The following is a 24717-nucleotide window of genomic DNA, read 5'->3' as shown; positions in this document are numbered from 1 at the left end:
ATGCAGAAAATATACTCAGTAAAATTCAACACTCACTCACCTAATATATTAAAGTTCTTACCAAACTAGGAATAGCAGAGAATTTTCTTAACTTGGAAGGGATACCTTCCAAAAACCTTCATTAAATAGCATTCTTATTTATTATTGGCAAAGTCAGAAGCAGTTATTTTTAAGTCAGAGAGGTAGTTGCTTCTGTTTATCACTCTACTAGAAGTACTAGCCAGCAATACAAAGAAATGCAGGGACTAAAATGGAAACAGATAAAAAGGACTGGAATTAGGGGGGGGAAAAAAACCCTATCATAACCTATAAAAGACTGCTAATAATTACAATAAAATTAAGAATTATGTTCATCAAGAGAGCCCTTAAATAAAATGAAGGCAAGTTACAAACCTGGAGAGTAGATTTGCAAAGGTGATTATCTATAATTAATAAACATAAAAATGATAAAAACCGTAAGAAAAGATGCCAAGTAAAGCAGACAATATATTAATAGGTGTATCACAGACAAATACACAACGGACCTAATAAAAGATGCTAAATTTTATTAATCTGGGAAATCTAAAGTAAAAGCCACAATAAGAAAATATCTGACAAACAGCAGATTGTCAAAAATGTACAAACCAGACAATATCAAGTGCTGACACAGATATGAAGCAACAAGAACTCATATACTGCTGGAGGGAGCTTAACAGTACAACCACTTCAGAAAATAAATGTATTCAAAAATTGAAATGCACATACCTTACAACCTCAATTATAGTTATATATTCTAGAAAACTTGCAAATGTACATGAAGAGACATACAATATTGTCCACATAATAGCCATAAAATCGGAAACAAATGTCCACTAGTGGTTAAACTGTAGTATAATCGTACAGTGAAATACTACAGTCATAAAAACAAACCACATCAACTTTGGATAAATCTCCTCAAAAAACTGTGTTTAACAAAATTAACAAATCACACAAGAATAACTTCACCACTGTAAAGTTAAAAAAAAGCAACAGGGGAAATTATTGTAAATGGACTCAGACATATGTGGTAAAATTTAAGAAAACCATGAGAAGGTAGGTTATAAACACAAATCAGGATGGTGGATGTCTCTGAGGAGGGGGCACAGAAGACAAAGGGATGGGATCGAGTAGGGGAAGAGGGGGCTTCAAAGATCCAAGATGTGATCTATATCTAAAGCCGAGTATCATGTGCATGAGTATTATGTATTATCTGACAAATGTTATATTTGGCATGTATTAAATTTTTTGTAATGAAATAAAATACATACTCAAAAAAGGCTTAAAAATTCTTAGCATTAGATAGAAGTAGCAGTAAGATGAATAATTACTTGATCCACAGAGTTTAAACTATTGCTAACTGCACAAAACAAGCTAGATGAGCAAACAGTTAAATTACACAGATTTTAACCTGCCTTGCTTCTTTCAATGGAATAAGTCTGACCAAAGGGTTAAAGGCCACAAAGTAATTACTATTAATTATTCTTTATGTTAAACGGTCCCTATTTATGAGCTTATAATCAAATACTTTTCCTAAAATTACTTCCTGGTGGTTCCAGGAATTTATAAAATCTTCCACTGTTGTCATTCCTACTCTGTTGCCTATTAGGTAACTTTGAGGTTTAAAGATTATGAAATCTTGCTCTGGTTCACCACACAATTTGAACTTCCAAAGTGACTAAGAGCAAAAGGAAGAGACTAAATATTTACATTTAAAACATCTACTTCTGCTAATACCAATACAAAAAACTTTATGACCAAAAAATAGAAAATACTAATTTGAAAATCCTGATCTTTGGATTTCAGTAACTAACAGTACTACATAAATTAAGTCATTGTCCTCTAGTATTTGCATATATCATTAATGTTTCACATTTTTAAATACTTTTACATTTTAAAAATGTCATTTCTTATTTAAAAAGATACTTAGACATAATGAAAAACCTCCAATGAAAGCTGAAACTATTTAATGAGTGTATGTCTGATTACTGTGTAAGCCCCTAAGAGTTCAAAATAGGTCTACCTCAACCCCATTCACAGAGGCAGAGGCCAGAAATTCCTGGGCTGACCATTGCCCTTGGCCAAATGAAAAATGGCCTCTGGTCATTAGCCCCAGGGTCACTTCTGTCAGACTCTACTGAAACTAAATCCATCAAGCCCCTGGAAGCACAGGTTCATACCAGCACCATTCCCTTTCTCAATCCATCCCCGGACCCAGCATTAGCCCTACAAAAGGCTTTGTTCTCCCGTCCCTGACCTAGCCTCCACTCCACATTCATTTTGTAAACTACACTACCTATGGAAGTGGTGCTCCCTAATTAGCAAACTTCCCGGTACTGGCAACCTTGTCTCAAAGCATTACCCCAGTATCGTGGCTGTCAAGGACTTTCTCCAGAGGACATGAGCTGTACTGCTGCACACTCTCAAACAGCAGCTGTTTAGTTCCTACCCCTCAAGGTCCTTCAACCACCTGAGCCATTCATTCATGCCCATGCATGCCCATAACCTGGCACAGTGATCACAGTGCATCAACACAGCCCCTAACTTCCCAGCACACAAGTTTAACTACTTTCCCTCTGTGGATTCTCCGGTCTTGAAGGAATCTCTATTCCAGTCCATCAGATTCTTACTTCACCTCCTTCCTTCCCGGCCTGAAGTCCAAGGGTCTAACATTTCAACAAATTTATCATACCCTAAAGTCTCCTGCTCATCTGCCTTCCATTGCATTCATGAAAAACCCTCTGTGGCTCCAACTATTCATTTTCTCTGAGCTCTCAGGGCCCATGAGCCTCCCTCAGCACTGCATAAATACTTCATGAGTGTCTGAGTGTCTACAATGTATCAGAGACACAGCTTATAACACTCTTAACCACAAAATTTTCATTAAGACTGTTCAACAAATGGGGCACTTAGGTGGCTCAGTTGATTAAGCATCTGACTTTGGCTCAGGTCATAATCTCATGGTTCATGGGTTCGAGCCCCACATCAGGCTCGCTGCTGTCAGTGCAGGGCCCGCTTGGATCCTCTGCCCCCGCCCCCCCAACTCACACACTCTCAAAAAAATAAACATTGAAAAAAAAAACCAAAAAACTGTTCAACAAATGCTTTACTAAGCATCTCCTAAGAAGAGAAAGGCACTATTTTAAGTTCTGAGAATTCAGTAGTGAACAAGTCAGAAAAGGTTACTGCTCTTATGAAGCTTACATGCTAGTGGGGGAAGACCAACCACAAAAAAAGTAAATGAACAAGAACTTGAGCCAGTGCCATGTGCCATGAGGAAAATAAGACAGCAAGTACTGATCAATGGGTTTTAGGTTTGGGCAGGATAGGGGAGGGGAGGTCTTCTGTTTGAAAGAAACACACTAAAACCTACAGTATCTTCTCCACCATAACCCTCCACAACAAAAATACTAGGGCCCATTCTGAACCCTAACCAGACATAGCCTCAGTGAGATTACCAAACCAACTAAATACATTATCAAAAGAAAAGAAAATAATAACCCTACTCTACAGAAGTCAGAAACTAACAGATTTAATAACGAAGAAAATCCTCCACACGTCCATCTAATTTTCTATGCAATCAAAGGAGTACATGGATCAGCAGTTTGGCCATGATCAAGTGTAATCCCTTATTTAAGACTAAAAACCATAAACTTCAGCTGGGTTCAATAATTTTTTTTTTTGACATGTGTGCTATATGCATTACAAAAATGTTCCAATTCACCACCTCCCACCCTCTCCCACCCCCATATCCACAACCCTTGCGGTGTGAGTTTCCAATTCCTCCCTCAAAAGATGGGAGTCTGTTTCTCCACTCCTTGAATCTGAGCTGGCCTTGTGACTTTCTCTGGCCAACAGAAAGCAGTGGAAGTGACTTTTCTTCCCAGTTGTGAGCCCAGGCCTCAAGAAACCTGGAAGACTTCTGCTTGCTCACCTGGAATTTGCCTTCACCACAGGAGCAAGCCTGGGCGAGGCTCCTGGAGGATGAGAGATCGTGTGAAAGCCAGTCCAGTCATTCCCACCATCCCAGATAATGGCCATCCTAGACCAGCCAAGATCAGCAACTTTCCTACCTGACCCACAGCTAATCTTAGACAAGAGCAACCCAACAGAAACTAGATGAATTGCCCAGCCAACACAGGGATGTGTGCAAAATAACACAGTTATTGTTTTTAAGCCACTGAATTTTTAAGTGGTTTGTTATATAGCAATAACTGATAATGGCAAGATTAATTAAACATTATCTATTCGACTCAAATAATCTATTACATTTCTATTTTCATGTTTTTGAGGAATTAAAGCCAAAAATTGTGAACTATTTTAATTTTAGGCTTTTCTGCAATGAGGCTTTAAAAGCAGACCAGGCAAGAACTGTTATATACAGAAAGGATTTAAAACCTCATCAAAGGATTTTACTTCTCCTACCAATACTACTGCTTGTTTTCAATTAGAGTTTTTCTGTTTTTTGTTTGTTTGTTTTGTTTTTGTTTGGGGGAGGGGGGTTGCAGCTCCACTGACAAAGGAATAGCAGCTAAACTGAAAATCGCTCATATTGGGGCTGACTTGAGAAAGTAAAAATCTGGATTATTAGGTAAAGGTTCAAAATGACCTAAAGGTCCTCAGTAAAAGAAAAAAAATAAGTAGTTAATTTCCTTGTCCTTTTATCATTCTTTTCTGAAACACAGAAATTTCTCCGTGTGAATGGTTTCTGACAAATGCATCTATTTTTCAGTAAGGATTTCATTTCTTGTTTGCCTACTGTCTCTCACCTCCTCCAACTAAGTTTTGGAAAATAGATACAGTAAGTAGACGTTCTACCCCCACCCCCTTCCCATTCATCTGGGTAAGCATAAAAGGTTTAGTGACCTGAACTGGACGAGGCCTGTCCTGCTTTCTACCCTGTGGGGCTGTTCTAAGAATCAAATGAGAGGGAGGGAGAAGAAAGTGTTTAGAAGGAATGTGACCTCTCTTGGCTCACCGCCCACAGTTCTCAGTTCCAGCCTACTCCAACCACTCCTGGTCATGGCCTGGCCTGTGCCAGTCAGCAGAGGGTGCCCGAGAGTGCCTGTTTTCCAGCACTTTTGCTGAGCCTGAAAATTAATACATTTTAAATATATTTGCACAGCTGTGATCTCAATTTTTTAACTCCTATTTATTAACGACCAGGGTTTCAGTTCTTCTCCATCCTTCATTCACCCTCTTCTGCAGATAATTTATTCTACAGCTAAATTTTTTCAAAAAAATTTATAAAATGTATATTTTAAAAACACCAACATCTACATTCAAAATGCCTTTTCATAGTAACTCCTGGGCATACTATATTATATATTGCCTTTAGCATTCTCTCAATTCAGTTCCACTTGCCTATGTAGGAGTCCCTAATGTTATGATGCCTTAAATTCTTCATTACCCTGGAGAATATATTCGAGCGAGGTCCTGCCTTTTTTATCTGCAGCCCTAGACAAGAGCTACTTTACTCTTAAAGAAAATCTTTCTTAGTGCCACCAGGCAATTCACAAATAAACTGATTTCTAATTCCTAAATCACAAGGCTTTCTTAGGTAGAAAACAGCATTTATTTATTTTTAATTAATTAATTTATTTTAATATATGAAGTTTATTGTCAAATTGGTTTCCATACAACACCCAATGCTCATCCCAAAAGATGCCCTCTTCAATGCCCACCACCTACCCTTCCCTCCCTCCCAACCCCCATCAACCCTCAGTTTGTTCTCAGTTTTTAAGAGTCTCTTATGCTTTGGCTCTCTCCCACTCTAACCTCTTTTTTTTTTTTCCTTCCCCTCCCCCATGGGTTTCTGTTAAGAAAACAGCATTTTAAAAACCAAATATAGAGGCACCTGGGTGGCTCAGTTGGCTAAGCCTCTGACTTCGGCTCAGGTCATGATCTCGTGGTTGATGAGTTCGAGCCCCACATAGGGCTCTCTGCCCGTCAGAGCAAAGCCCACTTCAGATCTTTTTTCTGTCTTTCTCTGTCCCTCCCCCTGCTCACGCTCTCCCTCTCTCTCAACAAATGAAGAAACATTTTTGAAAATTAAATTTAAAAAACCCAAATATGTGTATTATTGAAAATATACTACACTAATACTTGCTGTTACATATAATAGTAAGTGTTGGTGAAGTTCCTACCTTCAAGAGGTCTAAAATCTACATGGGCTAAAGACTTAAAACGATGTTTCAGGGGCGCCTGGGTGGCGCAGTCGGTTAAGCGTCCGACTTCAGCCAGGTCACGATCTCACGGTCTGGGAGTTCGAGCCCCGCGTCAGGCTCTGGGCTGATGGCTCGGAGCCTGGAGCCTGTTTCCGATGCTGTGTCTCCCTCTCTCTCTGCCCCTCCCCCGTTCATGCTCTGTTTCTCTCTGTCCCAAAAATAAATAAAAAACGTTGAAAAAAAAATTAAAAAAAAAAACAAAAACAAAAAAACAAAAAAAAAAAAACGATGTTTCAGAACCACTATTAGTAGCCCTGATTCTTAAGCTGTTTTCCAGCATAAATAACATTGAAATGGATTCTTTTTACCCAACGTTATGAACTTGCAAAACAAATACTCATGTGAATTAAAATTTTAAAAATAAATAAATACTCAGGTATCTCATACCTACACCATGTTTCACAGTTTTTTCAGAGTTTGTTTATATAAATTAACTCATAACATCGCAAGACAAAAAGAAACTTGGTACATAACAGGACTAAGACATATTCTCAAAGTGATATGGTCAATAGAAGTAACAGAACCAGGGGCACCTGGGTAGCTCAGTCGGTTGGGCGTCCGATTTCAGCTCAGGTCATGGTCTCCAGGTTTGTGAGTTCGAACCCTGCATTGGGCTCTGTGCTGACAGCTCAGAGCCTGGAGCCTGTTTGTGATTATGTATCTCCCTCTCTCTCTGCCCCTCCCCGACTCTGTCTCTCAAAAAAACTAAATAAACATTAAAAAAAAAAATTAAAGGGGCACCTGGGTGGCTTAGTCGGTTAAGCGACCGACTTCAGCTCAGGTCATGATCTTGCCGTTTCCGAGTTCAAGCCCCGTGTCGGGCTTTCTACTAACAGCTCAGAGCCTGGAGCCAGTTTCAGATTCTGTGCCTCCCTCTCTCTCTTCCTCTGCCCCTTCCCCACTCATGCTCTGTCTTTCTCTCTCAAAAATAAATAAACATTAAAAAAAATTTTTTTAATTAAAAAAAAAAAAGAAGTAAAAGAAGTAACAGAACCAATGTCTGACCCATGGCTACTTTCTACTTTACTAGAGTACTCAGTGCCCACAGACTTACAAATTATGTACACTGTGGTACAGAGAGTGCATTCCTCTTAGCAAATCTAAGTGGCTGATAAAGGGCCTAAATCATAGCTCTGAACTCGTGGTTTTCTAGGTGAATGCACACAAGACTTTCCATTGGGTTGCGGCAAACCATATTTAGCACCCATACATACATGAACTTTTAAATCATGATAAAATAAGAAAAAGTAAGCTTTACTAATATGTAACACATGAACTGACAGCAATACATGTACACAATTTATAAATGCACATGAAATGGGGGTGTATAATCAAAAACTTTTCACCTGTAGGGTTACAAAACCAAAAATACTTTGGAGATCTCTACTAAGCTAAATGGCTCAGGCATCAAAAATACAAATCTCTGACAGAACAGAAAAACAGAAAATATATGGAAGAGACAATTCACAAAGACATTCAAACTGGCAACAGATAGGAAAAAAGATGCCAAGCATAGCCAAAACCAAGAACATGCAAATTCAAACAAGGTACAATTTTTGTCCATGACATTAGCCAAAACTTAAGTCTGGGAATACCAAGTGCTGGCAAGAATACAAAAGAGGATAACTCCAAACACTGCCTGGTTCAAGGATAAAATGGAAAAGATTTTTTGGAAGACAGCTGGACTAAGTGTAAACCACAAACAGTAAAACCATGAATGTGTCTATCAAATGGTTCCAATAGGTGGCCCAACTCCAATTCCCAAACGAATTCAGGAATTGAATGTACTGTGATCCGGGGCTCTCTGACTCATTATGCAGTCATTTTTGCACAATGCATCGCTTTTTATCACTTTTCTACTTTTTTGTGTGTGTGTGACTCCATGGTCTTAGTGAGAAATAATGTTTTCATTAATCTTGTAAGTAGGCATTTTAATAATTTCAATATTTTTAGACTCCATTTATGGTGGAGAGCAGGATTTTACATTTACCAAAAGCTAAAATACACATATAGCCTAAGCCGGCAATTCTATATCTAACAAACATTTTCTAAAAATATTTGCAAATGACCACAAAGTTTATGTAGGAGTATGTTCACTACACACTTTTAGAAATTGGAAAAAAATTTTTAAAGCTAAATGTCCAATAATAGAGGTATGCCTAAATAATCAAAGCGTATTTTGTAGCTCCTGAAATTGACTTATAACTACTAATATGAAAAGACATATTAAATAAAAACTACATAGTTTAATCTCAGTTTTTAAGTACAATCTCAATTTTGTTTACACACACACACACACACACGTGAATGCAGAGAAAAGACAGCATATATAGTATGGAATAATAGTATTTTCCTTTAAGTCTTCCTTTGAATGCAGTGTTATAGTGCCTACTCAGAAATACTGCCACTGATAATTACTGTTTAAATCACATGAGTTGATCCAAAGGTCAAGTTGACAACTCAGTCCAGCACTTAAAATCTCTCCCCACACAAATACACATGCAACTGCATACATAGGTGAGACTATCTATCATTGATATTTTATTCTACACCAACTGTTACTAACTGCCAACATGAAACCAGGACGAACAAAAGGTTAAGACTCATTTTGCTCAAGTACTCAAATATTTTTTAACTATTTGGGCTTACATACAAGCTCATGGATTGCTTTCATTTTTTAGGTTTGTGGCTTTATGGTATACATTCACAGACATTAAAGTACGGTAAGTACAACCAGTATACCCACATCCTCATTTAAACCCTTACAAACATCACTAGCTCATCACCATATGCTTTTCTACTGATCCAGAAGCTGGTCTCCAAATTCTTCTGAATACAGTGCTCCAAACTGCTATTGCTAAGCAATTAGAGTTGCAACTTATTTCCCATCTCTGGTATTCACAGGCTTGTGTAGTCCTCTCCCACTTTTGATTTTGGCCTTAGTTTGTGACTTGCTTTGACCAATGGGACATAAGCAAGTATAATGTGAGCAAAGGATTTATAAGTGCTCTGCACTAGGGTTTGTCCTCTTAGAATGTTCCCCCTTAGAAGTCAGCTGCCTTGTTACAAAGAAACTGTACATAGAGCACGAAGTGATGAGAGGCCATGAGACAAGACACACTGGATATTCCAGCCATGGCCAAGTGCCAGCTGAATGTATCTGTATGAATAACCTCAGTTTTACCACAAAGAACAGAGGAATGGCTTAGCTGAACTCAGTCAACCCAAAGAAAGGGAAGAAACTATAAATCACTATTGTTTTAAGCCACTAAGATTTGAGGTAGTTGATTATGTGGCAACAGGTAACTGGAAGACTAATCCCTGTTCTAAACCATCTGCATCACTAACAACAATCCATGTAGATTCTCTACCAGTTACCTTTAAACTTCACCTGTCCAATCAAGAGTGTTTATTACAGAAATGGGGGCACTTTCAAGTACTCTCAGATACTGCAGAAGAGAACATAAATGTACACAAATCTTCTAGAGAGCAATTTGGCAAAATGTTAAGGTAGTGAAGCTTTTAAAAAGGTCATATCCTTTCCAAATAATTCCAAGTCTAGGAAATAGACATGCATTATAAGAATGTTACATAGAATTTTCTCACCACAAGAAAGTAGAAAACATAGCCATCTAAAAATAGAGAAGTATTTAAACAATTATATGCTCACAAGACAGAATATCAGAGTTATTTAAAAATCTCATGAGTATAACACACAATAAACCTAATGAAAATAGTATTCAACACAATATTAGCAATAAGACCCAAAACTTTAAAAAAACACATGTGTATGCATATATACTGAAACATTAACAAATTCTCTTGGCACAACAGGATTGGTTGATTTTTTATTTTCTCCATATTCTTTAGTATTTTCCAAATGTTTTTATTTAAAAAATACATTACTTCTATAATCAGGAAAAAAAAAAACATTACATAAAAGGTTGGGAAGGGGCACTTGGTCGGCTCAGTCGGTTAAGCGTCCGACTTCTGCTCAGGTCATGATCTCGCGGTTCTGGAGTTTGAGCCTCGCATCAGGCTGTGTTGACAGCTCAGAACCTGGAGCCTACTTCGGATTCTGTCTTCCTCTCTCTGCCCCTCCCCTGCTTGTGCGCACTCACACATACGTGTGCGCACTCTCTCTCTCTCAAAAATAAACATTAAAAATTAAAAAAAAAAACAGGTTGAGAAAAAAGTACACAAGTAGATTCTTACTTGACTTGGAATCATTATTTTTTGAGAGTGCATGCATGTGAGCAAGGAGGGGGAGAGGGAGAGAGAGAATCCTAAGCAGGCTGCACACCAGGATCAGAGGCCTACAGGGGGTTCCATTTCACAACCGTGAGATCATGACCTGAGCCGAAATCAGAGTTGGGTGCCCAACTGACTGAGCCACTCAGGCACTCCTAGTGAATTATTTTAAATGTCATCATTATTACAATGCATCTATATTTCTGGGATTGAACAAATTTTTCAAAATAAATGTAATACAGGAGCGCCTGAGTGCTCAGCTCAGTCGGTTGAGCATCTGACTTCGGCTCAGGTCATTATTTCACAGGTCATGGGTTCAGGGCCCCGCACTGGGCTCTGGGCTGACAGCTCAGAGCCCGGCACCCGCTTCAGATTCTTAGTCTCTCTCTGCCCCTCTCCCATTCACGCACTCTCTTTCAAATATAAACATTAAAAAATTAAAAAAAAAAAAGTGTAGCATAAAAGATTCATTTTCAACAGAGGGAAAAAAAAAAACTGACTAAATTTAACATGTTACTTTCCCTCTATCATCGTTTTGTACTATGAAGCTGGGCAAGGAGTTCATTTCAAGACTCTGCTATACTGTTCTACTTCACTGTGTTTTAAATTTTAGTTTGAACAGCTTTATAAATAAATATTTAATAAAATGGGTATTATATGCACCTTCAACCAAGTTTAGCAAAAGCTGTTGGAGTGAACTCAGTGTGAAGACTAGAACTATTTTTCATCTCAGAGGAAAAATGTGTAAAGAATCTAACTCTTTTGGAAATTAGAAGAAATAGGAGATATGTAGCAAGCAAGTTTTGGTAGCATTACTCAAGCACTGGTACTATTTGGCAATGAGTCTCAGCAGTGGCCAGTAACTTCAGAAGAACCAGATGGAATCACTGGCCTACCACAGCACGGTAGAGTTTTGATCACGCTGGGGGTCTACTGCTACTTGTACTAAATCAAAGTTGATTTCTTCCATCTCCTTTGCTCACAACAGCCAGTTTAAGATTGATTTCATAGTTTCTTCTCCAGAATTCAACCCTTCTGCTCCACTGTCCCAGATCTAGGGCTGGTCACTCTGCAAGGTACTATACAAAGCTTCCTTGAAGATCAGTGATACTATCACTTCTTGAAATTCTGCAGATGTTCAGGTTCACCATCTTCCTGGCCTTAAGCACATTGTACTATATTATAAGGGAGGAGCAGCAGACCTCTGATCTTGTAGTCTTTCACACCCTTGCTTCCTATGGTGAACTAGACCTTTCCAATCACATGGTTTCTGGAAGGCTTGCCAATAGTAATTTTGGCTGCAGCCAAGGACAGAAAATTGCTGAAGACCAGAGGGTCAGTCCTTGCTGTGATTCAAGGTGGTCAAAGTCCTAAGATTTTTTTTATTTGAGTATGGAAAAGAAAACTTACTTTTTGGACTTAAAAACTAAAATGGTATTACTTGGGGCTGGAAATAAGCTGTCTAAAGTGAAAAAAGGTAAGAGCCTTGAAGAATTCATTTGTATGCCTCCTGGAATTAATGTGGAAAAACAGTTCTGTTTTTGCATATACCATTGGCTTAGGGTCACTGATATTTGCCACAGTAAGAATCCTGACTGGATGACAAGTGGAAAGCAGAAAAATGCCCTGGGATGTTCAGATTTGGGTAAAAACTTTCTTTTCTTACAATCTGTAATAGGTCTTCATTTCAAACATCTAATTGCCTATTATGTGCCGGATGTGGAAAACATAAAGATTATTATGACTTCAAAGAGTTAAGTGCTTCTGAAGTTGCTGGCCACTTCAGAGAATAATTCCCAAATAGCTCAGAGGCTACTGCCAAATGGCCACACAGTTCCCCAACTGGCTCTAAAACTTCTATCATCTGTACCTCATGAGCACTACTTTCTATTTCTCTCAGGTTTCTATAGGACGACTGATTTCAGTATATTAAAGACTGGTCTACATTCACTTTACCCATGCTATTCACAACAGTATGGACTTCAAAGTCTCCCTTGTGTTCTAAAAGCCACAGCAGCCTGATGTGAAAGTTTCTAAATGGAAATGTGATGGCAGTTGGTAAGGTCTGGATTTCAGCTGTCTCCCAAGAGGCCTCTCAGGTCCCTGCATTATCTTGGCATAGTCATGGATCAGGTCCTACAATCAGGCCTCTAGGCAGATCCTTTCTGTCTCACAAAGAATCACATACAGCAAACTTGACAAACGGATGATTTACTAATTCATATAGGATAAATAAATGTCACATGAAGAGAGTATTTAATTTCACAAGGAGGCAAATTTTAAGGTTTCTGAATAAGCATGGAATTAAGTTGGCTGTCATCAAAACTCATTAAATCAACAAATATTTATTGAAGACCTACTATGAGAAAAGCTTAGGCTGAGGGACTAAAAATACAGCAATGAACAAGACTGCTTTTCATGAAGAACAAGACTGCTTTTCATGAATCTTACCTACCATACATACACAGTGTGAGCAAGTAGGCATTAAACAAGCGTTGCCTTGATTCTAACATGTACTTTTTAAATATACTGTCTCTGAAATAAGGATGGAGAGGTTTATTTAATATGGCCATGATGCTCCCTTCCCCCCCTCCCCAAAAGCTGCTATTAAATTAACGGTAACTGATCATCAAGCAGCTTAAAAGAAACAGTAATTATGCAATTCAATATTTAAGCATAATCTCATTAAATGCTAAGAAGGAAAAATATAAGGAGAAAAATCTCACGTGGAAGAGAACTTCCTCTGGAAGGGCTCTGTTAGCTCTCCCAAATCTCCTCATAAACACAGCAAAGTGACCCTTTCAAAGGGTAATACCGGATCATGTGCCTCCTCTACTCAGCCTGCAGTGACACCAACCAATGAGGCCCCAGTCTAACCCGTCACCTCTCTGATTTCAGCTTTCTTCCCACATTCATTGCTCATCATTGCTCTCCTGATGACCAAACCTTGCCCTATTTTTGTCTTACAGCATTTGCATATTATCACACACTCTAAAATTTATTTACTAATGCTTACTTTGTCTGACATTCTGCACCCCGCCCCCCACCCTGCTCCCCAGAAAGATAGTGTTCTGGTCTATTTTGTTTAGTGATAGATCTTAATCACTAAGGCACATTTAGGAGTTCAAAATGTGTTGAAGAGAATCACAAGAAAGAACGTATCCGTGAACAAGTGATTGGAAGACCCTGTCATTGGGACTAAAATAACAATCAAAACCAGTTGCTGAAGACTTGCCCTTCCGTAGTTTTTCTCCTTTTACTCAATTTCTATACCACACCAATCCACCCCAAGTCTTCAGACAGGGCAAAACTTTCACTCAGGTTATGGTCCAGTCTCAAGCCCAAGATGCTATTTATTTTTCATTTTTCAGATGATTTTGTGCTGCTTTGTTCTGATCCACTCTGGGAATTTCACTGCTGAACTTTCAGAGGCAGGCTTATTTCTCTGATTTGTGAGAAAGTCCTCTTCCAGTAACCCTCATACTGGGCCAAGTCCGCTCCATATATCTGGTCAAAGCATGATGAACACTTCATAGAATGTATCACCATCTACAAGTACATATTTGTGATTATTTTATTATGGCCTCTCCCACAAAATACCTGTATGCTCCTTACAAGCAAGGTCCATGTCTGTCCTTCACAAAGCCTACAGCACTTGGCACACAGTAAATACCCGTAAGTATTTGTTGAATGAATAACTGGATGGGTGACTATGGCATTTCTGGCTTGGATGTATATACATGTACAGTCTACTAGGTAGCTGGAATAGGATGTTTTGGGGAGAAAGGTTGTGTTTCTTGTTTGTGAAGGATAAATAGAAGATAATGTTGGGAGTGCTTTGGAAAGGCCGATTTTTGCCACCTAAAATGCTATGTCCTCTCAAACAGCTCAAAGACTAAACCATGATTAACACTTCCACCTAGAGCTTCCCCCCACCCTCCTCCCCGCCACCTACTCCCTTATTCCAGTCAGGGTACCAATCATTCTTGTAGTCACTCAGACACAAAGACTTTGAGTAGCTTATGACCTCTTTCTCTGTCAACCTCCTAGCTCAGCACGAGTCATAGAGCCTGTCAACTCCTCTTTAATATCTTTGATCGATGGCCTTCTTCCTTTCCATTCCTGCTACTACTAACTTGGTTCAAGCAACTAACTCACAGATTATTATAGCAACAGATCCAGAACTTGCTCTCCTTGATTCCAGGTTTGCCCCTTTCTAATCCATCTGCCTATATTAAATTTCCCTTAAAACCTTCACTTTGCACTATTAATGCTATACCAAAAATTATCTGCCATGGCAAGCTAGAAAATAAAAATCTCAGCCTGCCATTCGAAGACCAGACACAATATAGCTCCAAACAGTATGGCAGCATTTTCTATGTTAATTAACATCACTTACCAGCATGGTAGTTATCACTAGACATCACACACATTATATACATGGTTCCCACCCCCATGAATTTACCCTACCGGTCATTTATATCAACCCATCTGAATTCCATCCATACCCTCACATCTACATGTAACTTTTAATATTTGACCCCAATTTATACATAATCTATTACAGAAAAATTAAAAAGTCACAGGAGAAGTGCATTTATCAACAAATGCTAAGAAACACCTTATCTACCATGGACAGATAAAGGTGGCTACACAGGGATGTATACATCTGTCCAGTCTCCAGGGCCTCCAATTCTCACTCTTCTAACTAACTTTATATTTTTCTACTCTTCATTTCTTTCTCCTTCCTAAAGATACACCAGGCATAAAAACAAAAAACAAAGAAACAAAACAAATCTACCCACATTAAGGGGAAAAAACATTTGAGAAATCCAAAAAGGGTTCTCAAAATGCAACTACCTGAGTTATGCGGATGCCTGTTATTCGGTCCCAGTTAACTCCTTCAAAGACTGGAGGCCAACATCATCACCATCAGTACCACTTTTAGAGACTGACTGGATGCCAGGCATTAAGCTACCCACAGAAACTATAAACACACTGAGCAGGCCTGGTCCTGGGGCTAAAAAGGAGAACGGGATTCCATGGTAAAATTCACTAAGACTGGAAGTCTGATGTCCCAATCTTGAAACTCTAAATGTACTTCATCATTGAAACTTTCCTAAACTGTCACAAAACACTCTACTTTTCCTTTAAGATGATACTATTTTAATTTTTAACTTTCTTTTAATGTTTATTTTTGAGAGAGACAGAGAGAGAATTTGAGTGGGTTAGGGGCAGAGAGAGAGGGAGACACAGAATCCGAAGCAGGCTCCAGGCTCCGAGCTGTTAGCACAGAGCCTGACGCAGGGCTCGAACTCACAGACCGCGAGATCATGACCTGAGCCAAAGTCGGACGTTCAACCGACTGAGCCACCCAGGCGCCCCAATGCTATTTTAATTTTTAAAAAATGTTTATTTTGAGAAAGAGAGCACTCATGCACAAATGGGCAGAGAGAGAGAGAGAGAGAGAGAGAGAGATGCCCAAGCAGGCTTTGTGCTGTCAGCATAGAGCCCGAAGCAGGGCTTGATCCCTTGACTGTGAGATCATGACCTGAGCCAAAATCGAGTCAGAAGTTCAACCAACTGAGCCCCCAGGTGTCCCAGAAGATATTATTTCTAAACTACATGTTTATTCCATTTTTTGTTTTAATGTCTTGTTTCTACTACTAGAGTATAGGCTCCAGGAAGGCAGGGTCTCCCCACTGTATTACAGAACAGTGCCCAGCATTTACTAAGTGCTCCTGAGTGAAGGTAAATGAATGACCAAATTGCAAGACCCTGTTATTATAATACTAGTCACAGGTTTTTAGGGGGTTGAACAAGCTTTTATTTGTAGGTTGGCCTACTAACCTAACTACTGTATTTGTTTCCATGAAATGACACCTCTAGCCCCAAGCAACCCACTTATGGAGAAATACATATTATAGGGCTGTTTATTATACTGTCCGGTATTTTTAGGTGTAGAGGGGCTTTAGCCCCGAGATCTTAATTTGAATGCTAGTGACTAGTGAGGCTCTGTGACCTACGATAGGCCCTTAACCTCTTTAAGCTTCAGTTTCATCTGGGGAAAAAAAAAAAAAAAAAAAAAGGAAAGAGAACAGTAAAAGGCCATTGTGGAGATTAAATTCATCTAATGGTACACTGAAGGACCTAACACTTAAATAAGTCCATGTTGTCCCCACCATCTCCCTCTTTCAATCCACTGCCTGTTCTTTCCAATATTACAGACTCCTTGAAGGTTGAAACCGTAGTTGATAGCTGTGCTGTACCTAATGGATTAGCGTAAACTGCTTCACACGTGTAAGAATCACATGTTATAGTCCAAAACTCTCTGTTATGAATATAAAAAATATAATGCCCATAAACTGTTCTGAAGCATTATATTGCTAGATCCAATTATAATATTATGGTATTAATGTACCCAACAATTTTAAATATCAAATATATAGGAATATATTCTAAGATTCTTGGTGGCAGTTGTGTTACGTTCCCTACCTTTGCTTATAGTTCGAACTGTGATAATCTATGAAGAAACACGATTTTTCCCCCTCACTCACAACCTTAAGTGGCTATGTCAAACTAGAATTCCCTTCACTGCAGGTTAGTTTGAAATTCTAAGCACACATTAGATCCAGTCATTGAAGATACTGAAATGAAACTTCATTAGTGAAAAATCAAACACTGCTCTATTTGCATATCTAAGAAAAAGTTCAATTTTCAGAACTTAAAATTTTAAGTCAAGAAAAAAATCAGTATGAAAATATAACCTCACAAAATTTACATACTACTTTATTACCCTGCAAAGACTTTTTATGATTCCTAATTCTACCACATAAGACAATGACCTTTAAATAATCAGAACAAAGTTTCTCACTATTCAGAGAGCATTGTTTTAAGATTTATTTGGCACCTAAAGTTAACCATCTTAAAGCTTTGAAGCACAAAGGAATAGTCAATGACACATCCATTTTAAGCTACCATGACCTGTCATTACAGAGTCATTAAGCAGTATTTTCAAGGAGTAGCAGGAAGCTTTAAACTTTCAAATATATAAGACTGTCTTCTGTACTTCATAAACTAAGTTATTTGGATATCTAGAGTTACACTTCATAAATTATAAAATGCACTGATAATTTTCTGCATTCTTCCTAAAGATAAATAAAATGAATTGTTAAAAAGCAATATGGAAACTCAATAACCAAATTCAAACACTGTATATATGTATTTATTATACATAAACGTGATAATTTCGAAGCTGGCTAGCTTAAAGTATACAGAAAAAACACTTTTCTCAGAAAAAAATTATCCAACTTTAGGATAATTTTCAAGCATTAACATTTTTTTGACCAAATGGATTTAAAGTAAAATACATTCTCTATATTATATATTCTTTTATCTCTAACTGTAAGCTTTTATTAAAGAACCAATTCCAAAAATTGTATAAAGTAAACTGATGACCCAATTCAAATCTATACAACTCTTCACGCTGATCAGGTCCTCTGTTGACATTAGCACCATTAACTGTTTCCATGCAGCTCTCCAGGGAAGATATGTATACAAAGCACAAAACGCAGCAGCAACAGAAAGAAAGCACACACCAGTCTGGCACTACACACTTCACACTCATCTGCAGTTAATCTACACAAAGTTTAAGGAAGAAACTAAAATAGTTGGCATGATAGGAAAGCTAAGTAGCTTTCCATATTTCCCACATCATCTCTTCTTGACCCTCTGAGTTCATTATTTTGTAGACTTTTGCAAATTCCCAGAACATTATAAAATCCAAAGAATTTTTAAAAATTGGATGGAATTTAGAGGTTGCCATTTCCAGCCCGCCTAACTTAAAGGCATGAAGACTGAACTCCACGGTCTTGAAGAAGGTCCAGACACAGCCTAGCTCTTACAACTTACCCCCACTGCAGTCCTCTTTCCCCTTTTACCACCCCTAGAGATGCAATGGTCACTACCAAAGTATTATTCAAAAATAAATTATTCTTGGCAATGTGCCATTTTGAACAACCACTAACATTTGTTCAGAAGAGAAATGACCTGAGAGTCACATGTACCTTACTTGGGAACAAAAGTAGAAATAAGTCAAGTACTTTAGGTCTTTCTTCTTGCTAAGGGAGCCTCCCAGGAACACTTGCTTAGGAACAGCAAGAGGGTCAACGTGTCTTTAATTGACCTATCTTCCCTCTTCCCACGAGAACAAAAACTACCCTGTTCCCTGTATCACTTCCTTTCTTATAATTTGATCAATAACCTCCTTTCTTCATCGAAGAAAGAACCAACAATGAGAAATATATCCACCAACATTAATCAGTTTGCTACTTCAGAGTCCTACCCTTTCTTCTCTGAACATTCTAAATATAGTTCACATTCCTGCTGTTTCTCATCTTGCTGTCTCTGCAGACTATAAGTTCCAAAGGCATGTTTCTGTTGTTTTATTATGTGGTGTGACAATGGAAACAGTAATTCTTCTGACTACTTCCAGGATTAAAATGAGATTCAGACATGACAATATATGTGAAAGCACTTGGTGAACTGCAAAATTTATGATAAAAGTAATGTCCCATCATGTGAAAATGATAAAGTATTCTTAATTGCTCATAACAAGACAAGTAAGCAAAAAGTTTCTAGGAAATTACGGCCTACATTAGCGATTTAACTATCTTAAATTAGTCTGATACATCTAGAAAGGAAAAGTAGTAGCACCTAACATTCAGCAAATCATGTATTTGTCAATGATCATTTTATTTCAAAGAAATTTAATGACTGATATATTTATATAGCATGCTCAACTTTAGAACAAATTACTTTTACAGTATAAATTTATTACTACTTTCTGATACAATTATTGGTTGTCTATTAACACCACATGATTAAAACCCACTAGTTTAAAATGTCTTCAGAATTAAACTAAAATTATTACAGCTTTCTTAATATTGTCCTCATTTTCCTGAGAAACTTACTTGGGCATGACATTCAAGAAAGATTCTAATTTGTTTAAGTCAACATAAAAGAAAATGTAATCAAAATGGCTAGAAAAAAAAAAAATTCAGTCTTTCTAACAGCTCAGTTCTGGATTAAAACATATTCAGCCCACACAGAATAACATTTTGTACTGTTGAATAAACGTTCATCTAAGAATGTACCTATTCACAGAAATTAAAATATTATGAGAATTACACTGTTACCCCTATTCTTGTAAGATCAGCTAGACTTAATGTACAGTAAAAATATATTGGCTAAAAATAAATGAACTCCATCAAAAAAACCTTCCTTCAGAAATATCAATACTACATCCAAAAAAAGAAGCATCCTTTTCATGGCAATACAAACTCACTTTAATTCAGGATGAATACAGTCACTAAAAAAATACTTGGTGACTCTGCACTTATGCCTTTATTTTTTAGATCATATAATGAGGTATAGCACAATCTCCGAATAAAAGATGTGATAAAAAAACATCTAGAGAAGAACCACATCATGAAATCGTCCATTCCTATAGCTTACTTCTGCTTTCTCTATTTCTATATTCAAATGCAAGCATTCCTAATACCTATAAATATCCCTTGACATTTTACATAAATATCATTCTGAAAAATTTTAAAACTATACAAATTAATTATAATTTAACACAAGTATGGTGTGATCTTAAAAATATCACCTAGTAGGGGCACCTTGGTGGCTCAGTTGGTTAAGTGTCTGATTTTGGCTCAGGTCATGATCTCAAGGTTTGCGAGTTCAAGCCCTGAGCGCTGTGTTGGGCTCTGTGCTGACAGCACGGAGCCTGGAGCCTGCTTCAGTTTCTGTGTCTCCCTATCTCCCTGCTCCTCCCTCACTCATGCCCTCTCTCTCTCAAAAATAAACATTAAAAAAAATTTTTTTTAAATATCACTTAGTAAAATACCTTACTGGGCCCAATGAAATAAAGGTAACTTCAGCTAGGTATCCATTATGATTAATAAACTATTGACATCTCAATCAATTCTTGTGTTTTAAGCATTCTCTTTTCAGCCTCAGTTCCTTAAAATTAAACAAAAAATTCTAAAACAACAAAAACAAGCTCTTAAGTAAACAGTTTATCTGATTTAAAATGAAGATAAAACCACCTTTATTTTCCCCTTGGGGAGTAAAAAACTTTCCTACATACTGTTGACCTCAAGCATTGTATTTGTCCCCAAGTACTACCAAGAGAACACTAAATAGAAATTAGCTTAATGTTCTATAGAATTAAAAGTTAGGACTGACTGGTTATCCCTCCTTTGTAAGCTCTAGAGAGAATCTTGTACTGAATCACAAACAAACATAAATTATCTGTATTTTAAAAACCCTGATATATTTAAATAAACTGAGGCAAATTACAATGCTCCAACAGATATTTGTGAAATAATCAGTATTTATTTGTTTTTACTTTCAGCTCTGTCATTGTTCATCCAACTGTGACCTAACCTCAAGTCACTTTTGCTTCTTATTAACAACTCTGGTCAAAATACACATGAACAGAATTCACTTCAAAAGAAAAAAAAAGGGGGGGGTGGTGACATGCTAAAGACAAAATACTATAATGCTCTATCACCCAGGAATATATGCAGGAGCACCAAAAATGTACTTGTGGCCATAAATGATCTGATTTCCAAATGAATGAAATGTCTAGGCAAGTCACATAGAAAACTAGGAGTGTTGCCTTTTCTCTCAAAATTACAACACTATAAAGGATAAAGCCAATATTATATGATAGACCTTAAAAATCATGATCATATCTAGAGATATAACTATTCAACTGAAGATTAATTACAACATTTAAATTACCGAGGGGAAAAAAAAATCACAATAAAAAAACTCACTTTATATAGTATCTTGCACCTTCAAAAGTATATGCTTCTTCCCAGCCAGTAGGCAAATCTAAAAAACATACATTTCACAGTTAGTATTACTTCAGTGGGATAGCAAAATAAGTTTCAACCTATTTTAATTATTCATTTTCATGATCAGGTATTTTCATTTCTTAGGATTCTTAAAAAAAACGCTGTACTGGTAACAAAACTCGTAGTCAACATAGTATCGTTTTTGGCAAAATGGTAATTCAAATTTAAAGCCACCAGAAAAGTATGAACAATATTAGAGATTATCTTACGTGATTATACACTTTAATGATCAAAGTGAAAAGGAACTACTCTTTGGCATCCAAAAAAAGCAAGGAAAGCCTTCTAATCCTAGGTAAAATACCCATGATGGTTGGCCAAAAACGAAAAAGAAAAAAAAAACAAAAAACAAAAAACCAACACTGCATAAAAGGCAACACCTGCTTCTTCTCACTGTGTCTATTTAAAACGGTACCTTTCAGCTACATAAATGAATCCATCCAGAAAGTGTCACTGATGAGAAAAAACTTCCTAAGTACTTAATTAGGGGAAAAGAACTCTGATATCACATACTTAATACATGTGTTTCTACAGATTTGACTTTAAGAGATGTGAAGTTTCAAGTAATAAACCTGGGAACAATTCAGGTGAATGACGGTAATTTTATTTGCTACACATTACAAATGACAAGTGGCTTGGATTTAACCATAATCTCTCTGAAATAAAAACCAATGATGTGTGTACAAAACCACACAAAGTAAACCAAACCAGAAAAGAAATCATGATCTGTCTTAGAAATTAATGTGAAATCATATAAAATAAAATTTTTCTGTAGTGTCAATGTTATCAAATCTGTGGAGGTAATTAGGATACAAATTCATATTACACATAACCAAAATAAGCATGAAATAATTCCACAAGATGATGAGGCTAAATAATTATACCATACTGTCTTTTGTGAAATAAATTTATTATCCATATGGCAAAGAGGCCATCAGAGTTGATATTATGTATGCAAAACACTGAAAAGTATATTGAAGTCAAAGACTGCAGCGGGGAGTTAAGAAATATGACCGTGTATTAGTCAGAAATGCCTTAAAAATGTAACCTCATCATGCTTGCTACACCAGCTTTCCCTTTCCTCCTCCACCTTTTTGCAAATTTGGGTATTAGTCACTTAACTCAACTCCAGAATTTAATAGAAAAGGCAGGCTTGTTCAATATCCTGGCAACTCTAAGAGACTCCCAGAATCTCATAGTTGGAGAGAAAGTATCCCAGAGAGCAGCTCTAAAGGACTGCTGAAGCCGGCCTCACCTTCGGCCCAAACAATTCACAAGCCTTTCCAATTACCAGAAACAGAGGGAGGCCAGTAAGAGAACACATGTTACATTTCAAAGACAAACAAGTTTCACGAATGTAAACAAAGAATGACAAAAGAAAGCCAGACCAGCACTGAAGCTACCATCAACCTTTCTCCACTTCAATTCATATTTAGATTCAAACGAGCCAGCAAAGGCACTAGAGAGACCCCCATCCAAGCCGACCCTCTCCAATTAGGGCACAAATGCCCACACGCGGGACAACCCCTAGCACGCCCACCGCCTCCTGGCGGTCTGTGCAACCTCTGTGCTGCTGCCGGGGACTTTGAATCTCGCTGGCCAGCAACTGCAGCTGCAAATGCCTCCTTGGGTTCCGGCTGCTGCTCTGGTGGCAGGAGGAAACGCGCCAAGCGTTTCCTGAGCCATTCACTGTCACACAGAGGAGCGCAGCACCCCCGAACTCCTCTCCTCCTCCTCAGTCACCTACCCACAAGTCCCACCTAGGAGGAGGAGGAAGCCGCACGACTAGAGGCAGCTGTCCGACGAGCAGGGAGAGGATGTGGATCCCATTATCCCGGCGGACGAGTGCCAGGGTCCCGGGCTGCATGGAGGGGAGTGGGGAAGGGCTTCCTAAAGGTTAAAAGGGGTTGAGATCAGGGAACGAGGGTGGTGGTGGAAGGATTTAGGAGTGGCTGCGGGAAGAAAAACTCAGGATCCCAGATTCCTGGTAGAGGAGAGTCGGCCTCCTGGGGGCGGGGGGGGGGGGGGGGGGGGGGGAGGGAGCGGAGGGGGAGGGGTCCAGGTTGGGATGGGGGAGAGGGCCCAGGAAGAGAGGGCGCCGTCTCCAAGTGGCGATGAAAGGCTGAAGAGAAGCGTCCAGAGACTCGAAAGAACTCCCGCGGCGGGGCCCCCGCCGGCCCCTCTACCTGCGGCCACCCCCGGTGGCCTCCGCCCCACTTCGCCGCCTCCCGGGGACGGCGGCTGGGGGCAGGTTGCGGGGAGGCGGGCGGCCGGGGCTCTGCCGCCTCCTCCCGGCGGAGCCCAACTCCGCTCGGGCCCGGCCGGGCTCAGCGTTACCTGTGCTCTGCCGCCGGTGTCCGGTGACCACGGCCTCGCCGGTGACGGGGTGCAGCCAGGTGGTGCTCTTCGCCTCCTCGCTGCAGGGATGAGAGAAGGGGCAGAGACGGAGCGTGAGTGGGGGCGCCGGAGGAGCCGAGAGGGCTGAAGCGGCAACAGACCCGGCTCCCTCTTCCCCTCCCGCCAGCCTCCCGCACCCTCCAGGGCCCCGCGCCGTCCCCTGCTCTTTACTTGATGAAGAAGACTCGGCCGCCCCTGGTGATCCCGTAAGTCCAGGACCGGGGCAGGGAGCAGATCCACTCCAGGTTCAGATCCGCCGCCATGTCTGATCCCCAGCCGCCGCCGCCGCCGCCGCCGCCTTCTCCTGCTGCCGCCGCGGCTGCCGAGGGAGGAGGGAGCGAGCGAAGGGAGCGCGGAGCGAGCGCGGCCGGAGCGCGCCTCCCCGGCCCGGCGCGCCCCCGCGCGCGCCCTACCCCCTCGGGCGGCGCCCGCCCCGCCGCCCCGGCTGGGTCGGGCCCGCGTCGCCGCCCCTCCGCATCCTCCGCGGCCGCCGGTCGGCCGCTCCGCCGCGCGCTCGGGGGATGGGCGAGTGGCGCCGCGCCCCGTAGCCAGACCCCTCCCTCGCGCCCCTCCCGCGCTCCCCGCCCGAGCGAAGGTTCCGGGATCGATTAAAAAAAAAACACACACAAAAAAAACCCACAACAACGCGTCCTGCCCCCAGGGCTTTGCCCGAAGGCTTCCCAGCCTAGAGCGCGAGTCAAAGGGAGCGTAATCCCTGCGCCCCAGATTGCTCTCTTTATAAAACAACAGGAACACAGTGGCTGAGCTTTGTTTTATTAGAGCTATTGGCTATCAGGGGTTTTTCAAAAATATATCGCTTTAAAATAGAAAGCTGCTTTATTAAAGCACACGGAAGGCTTTTCCTGTTTGTGTCTTGTGTGCCAGATAGCAAAGGTTTG

General features: G+C 39.6%; 1 protein-coding gene across 21 annotated transcripts in view; it reads right to left on the bottom strand.

Annotated features, from left to right (window-relative positions):
* Positions 1-24233, bottom strand: part of PLEKHA5 (pleckstrin homology domain containing A5) — a 238641-nt gene extending 214408 nt beyond the window's left edge. For 5 of the 21 annotated variants that reach the window (XM_045061458.1, XM_045061459.1, XM_045061461.1 and 2 more), the window contains exons 1-3: positions 23990-24222; positions 23759-23838; positions 21344-21401 (exon numbers count right to left, since the gene is read on the bottom strand). In XM_045061458.1, the coding sequence (XP_044917393.1) occupies positions 21344-21401; positions 23759-23838; positions 23990-24081 (230 nt within the window). In that variant the 5' untranslated portion in view covers positions 24082-24222. Of the gene's footprint in view, positions 1-12688; positions 14043-21343; positions 21402-23758; positions 23839-23989 lie in introns of those variants that run through there. The other 16 variants (XM_045061464.1, XM_023256811.2, XM_045061463.1 and 13 more) reach the window with 9 other exon arrangements.
* Positions 24234-24717: the final 484 nt, after the last annotated feature.

The sequence above is a fragment of the Felis catus genome, chromosome B4 (assembly GCF_018350175.1).
Source record: "Felis catus isolate Fca126 chromosome B4, F.catus_Fca126_mat1.0, whole genome shotgun sequence".
Lineage (NCBI taxonomy): Eukaryota > Metazoa > Chordata > Mammalia > Carnivora > Felidae > Felis > Felis catus.
This window is presented reverse-complemented; position numbering and strand designations above follow the sequence as displayed.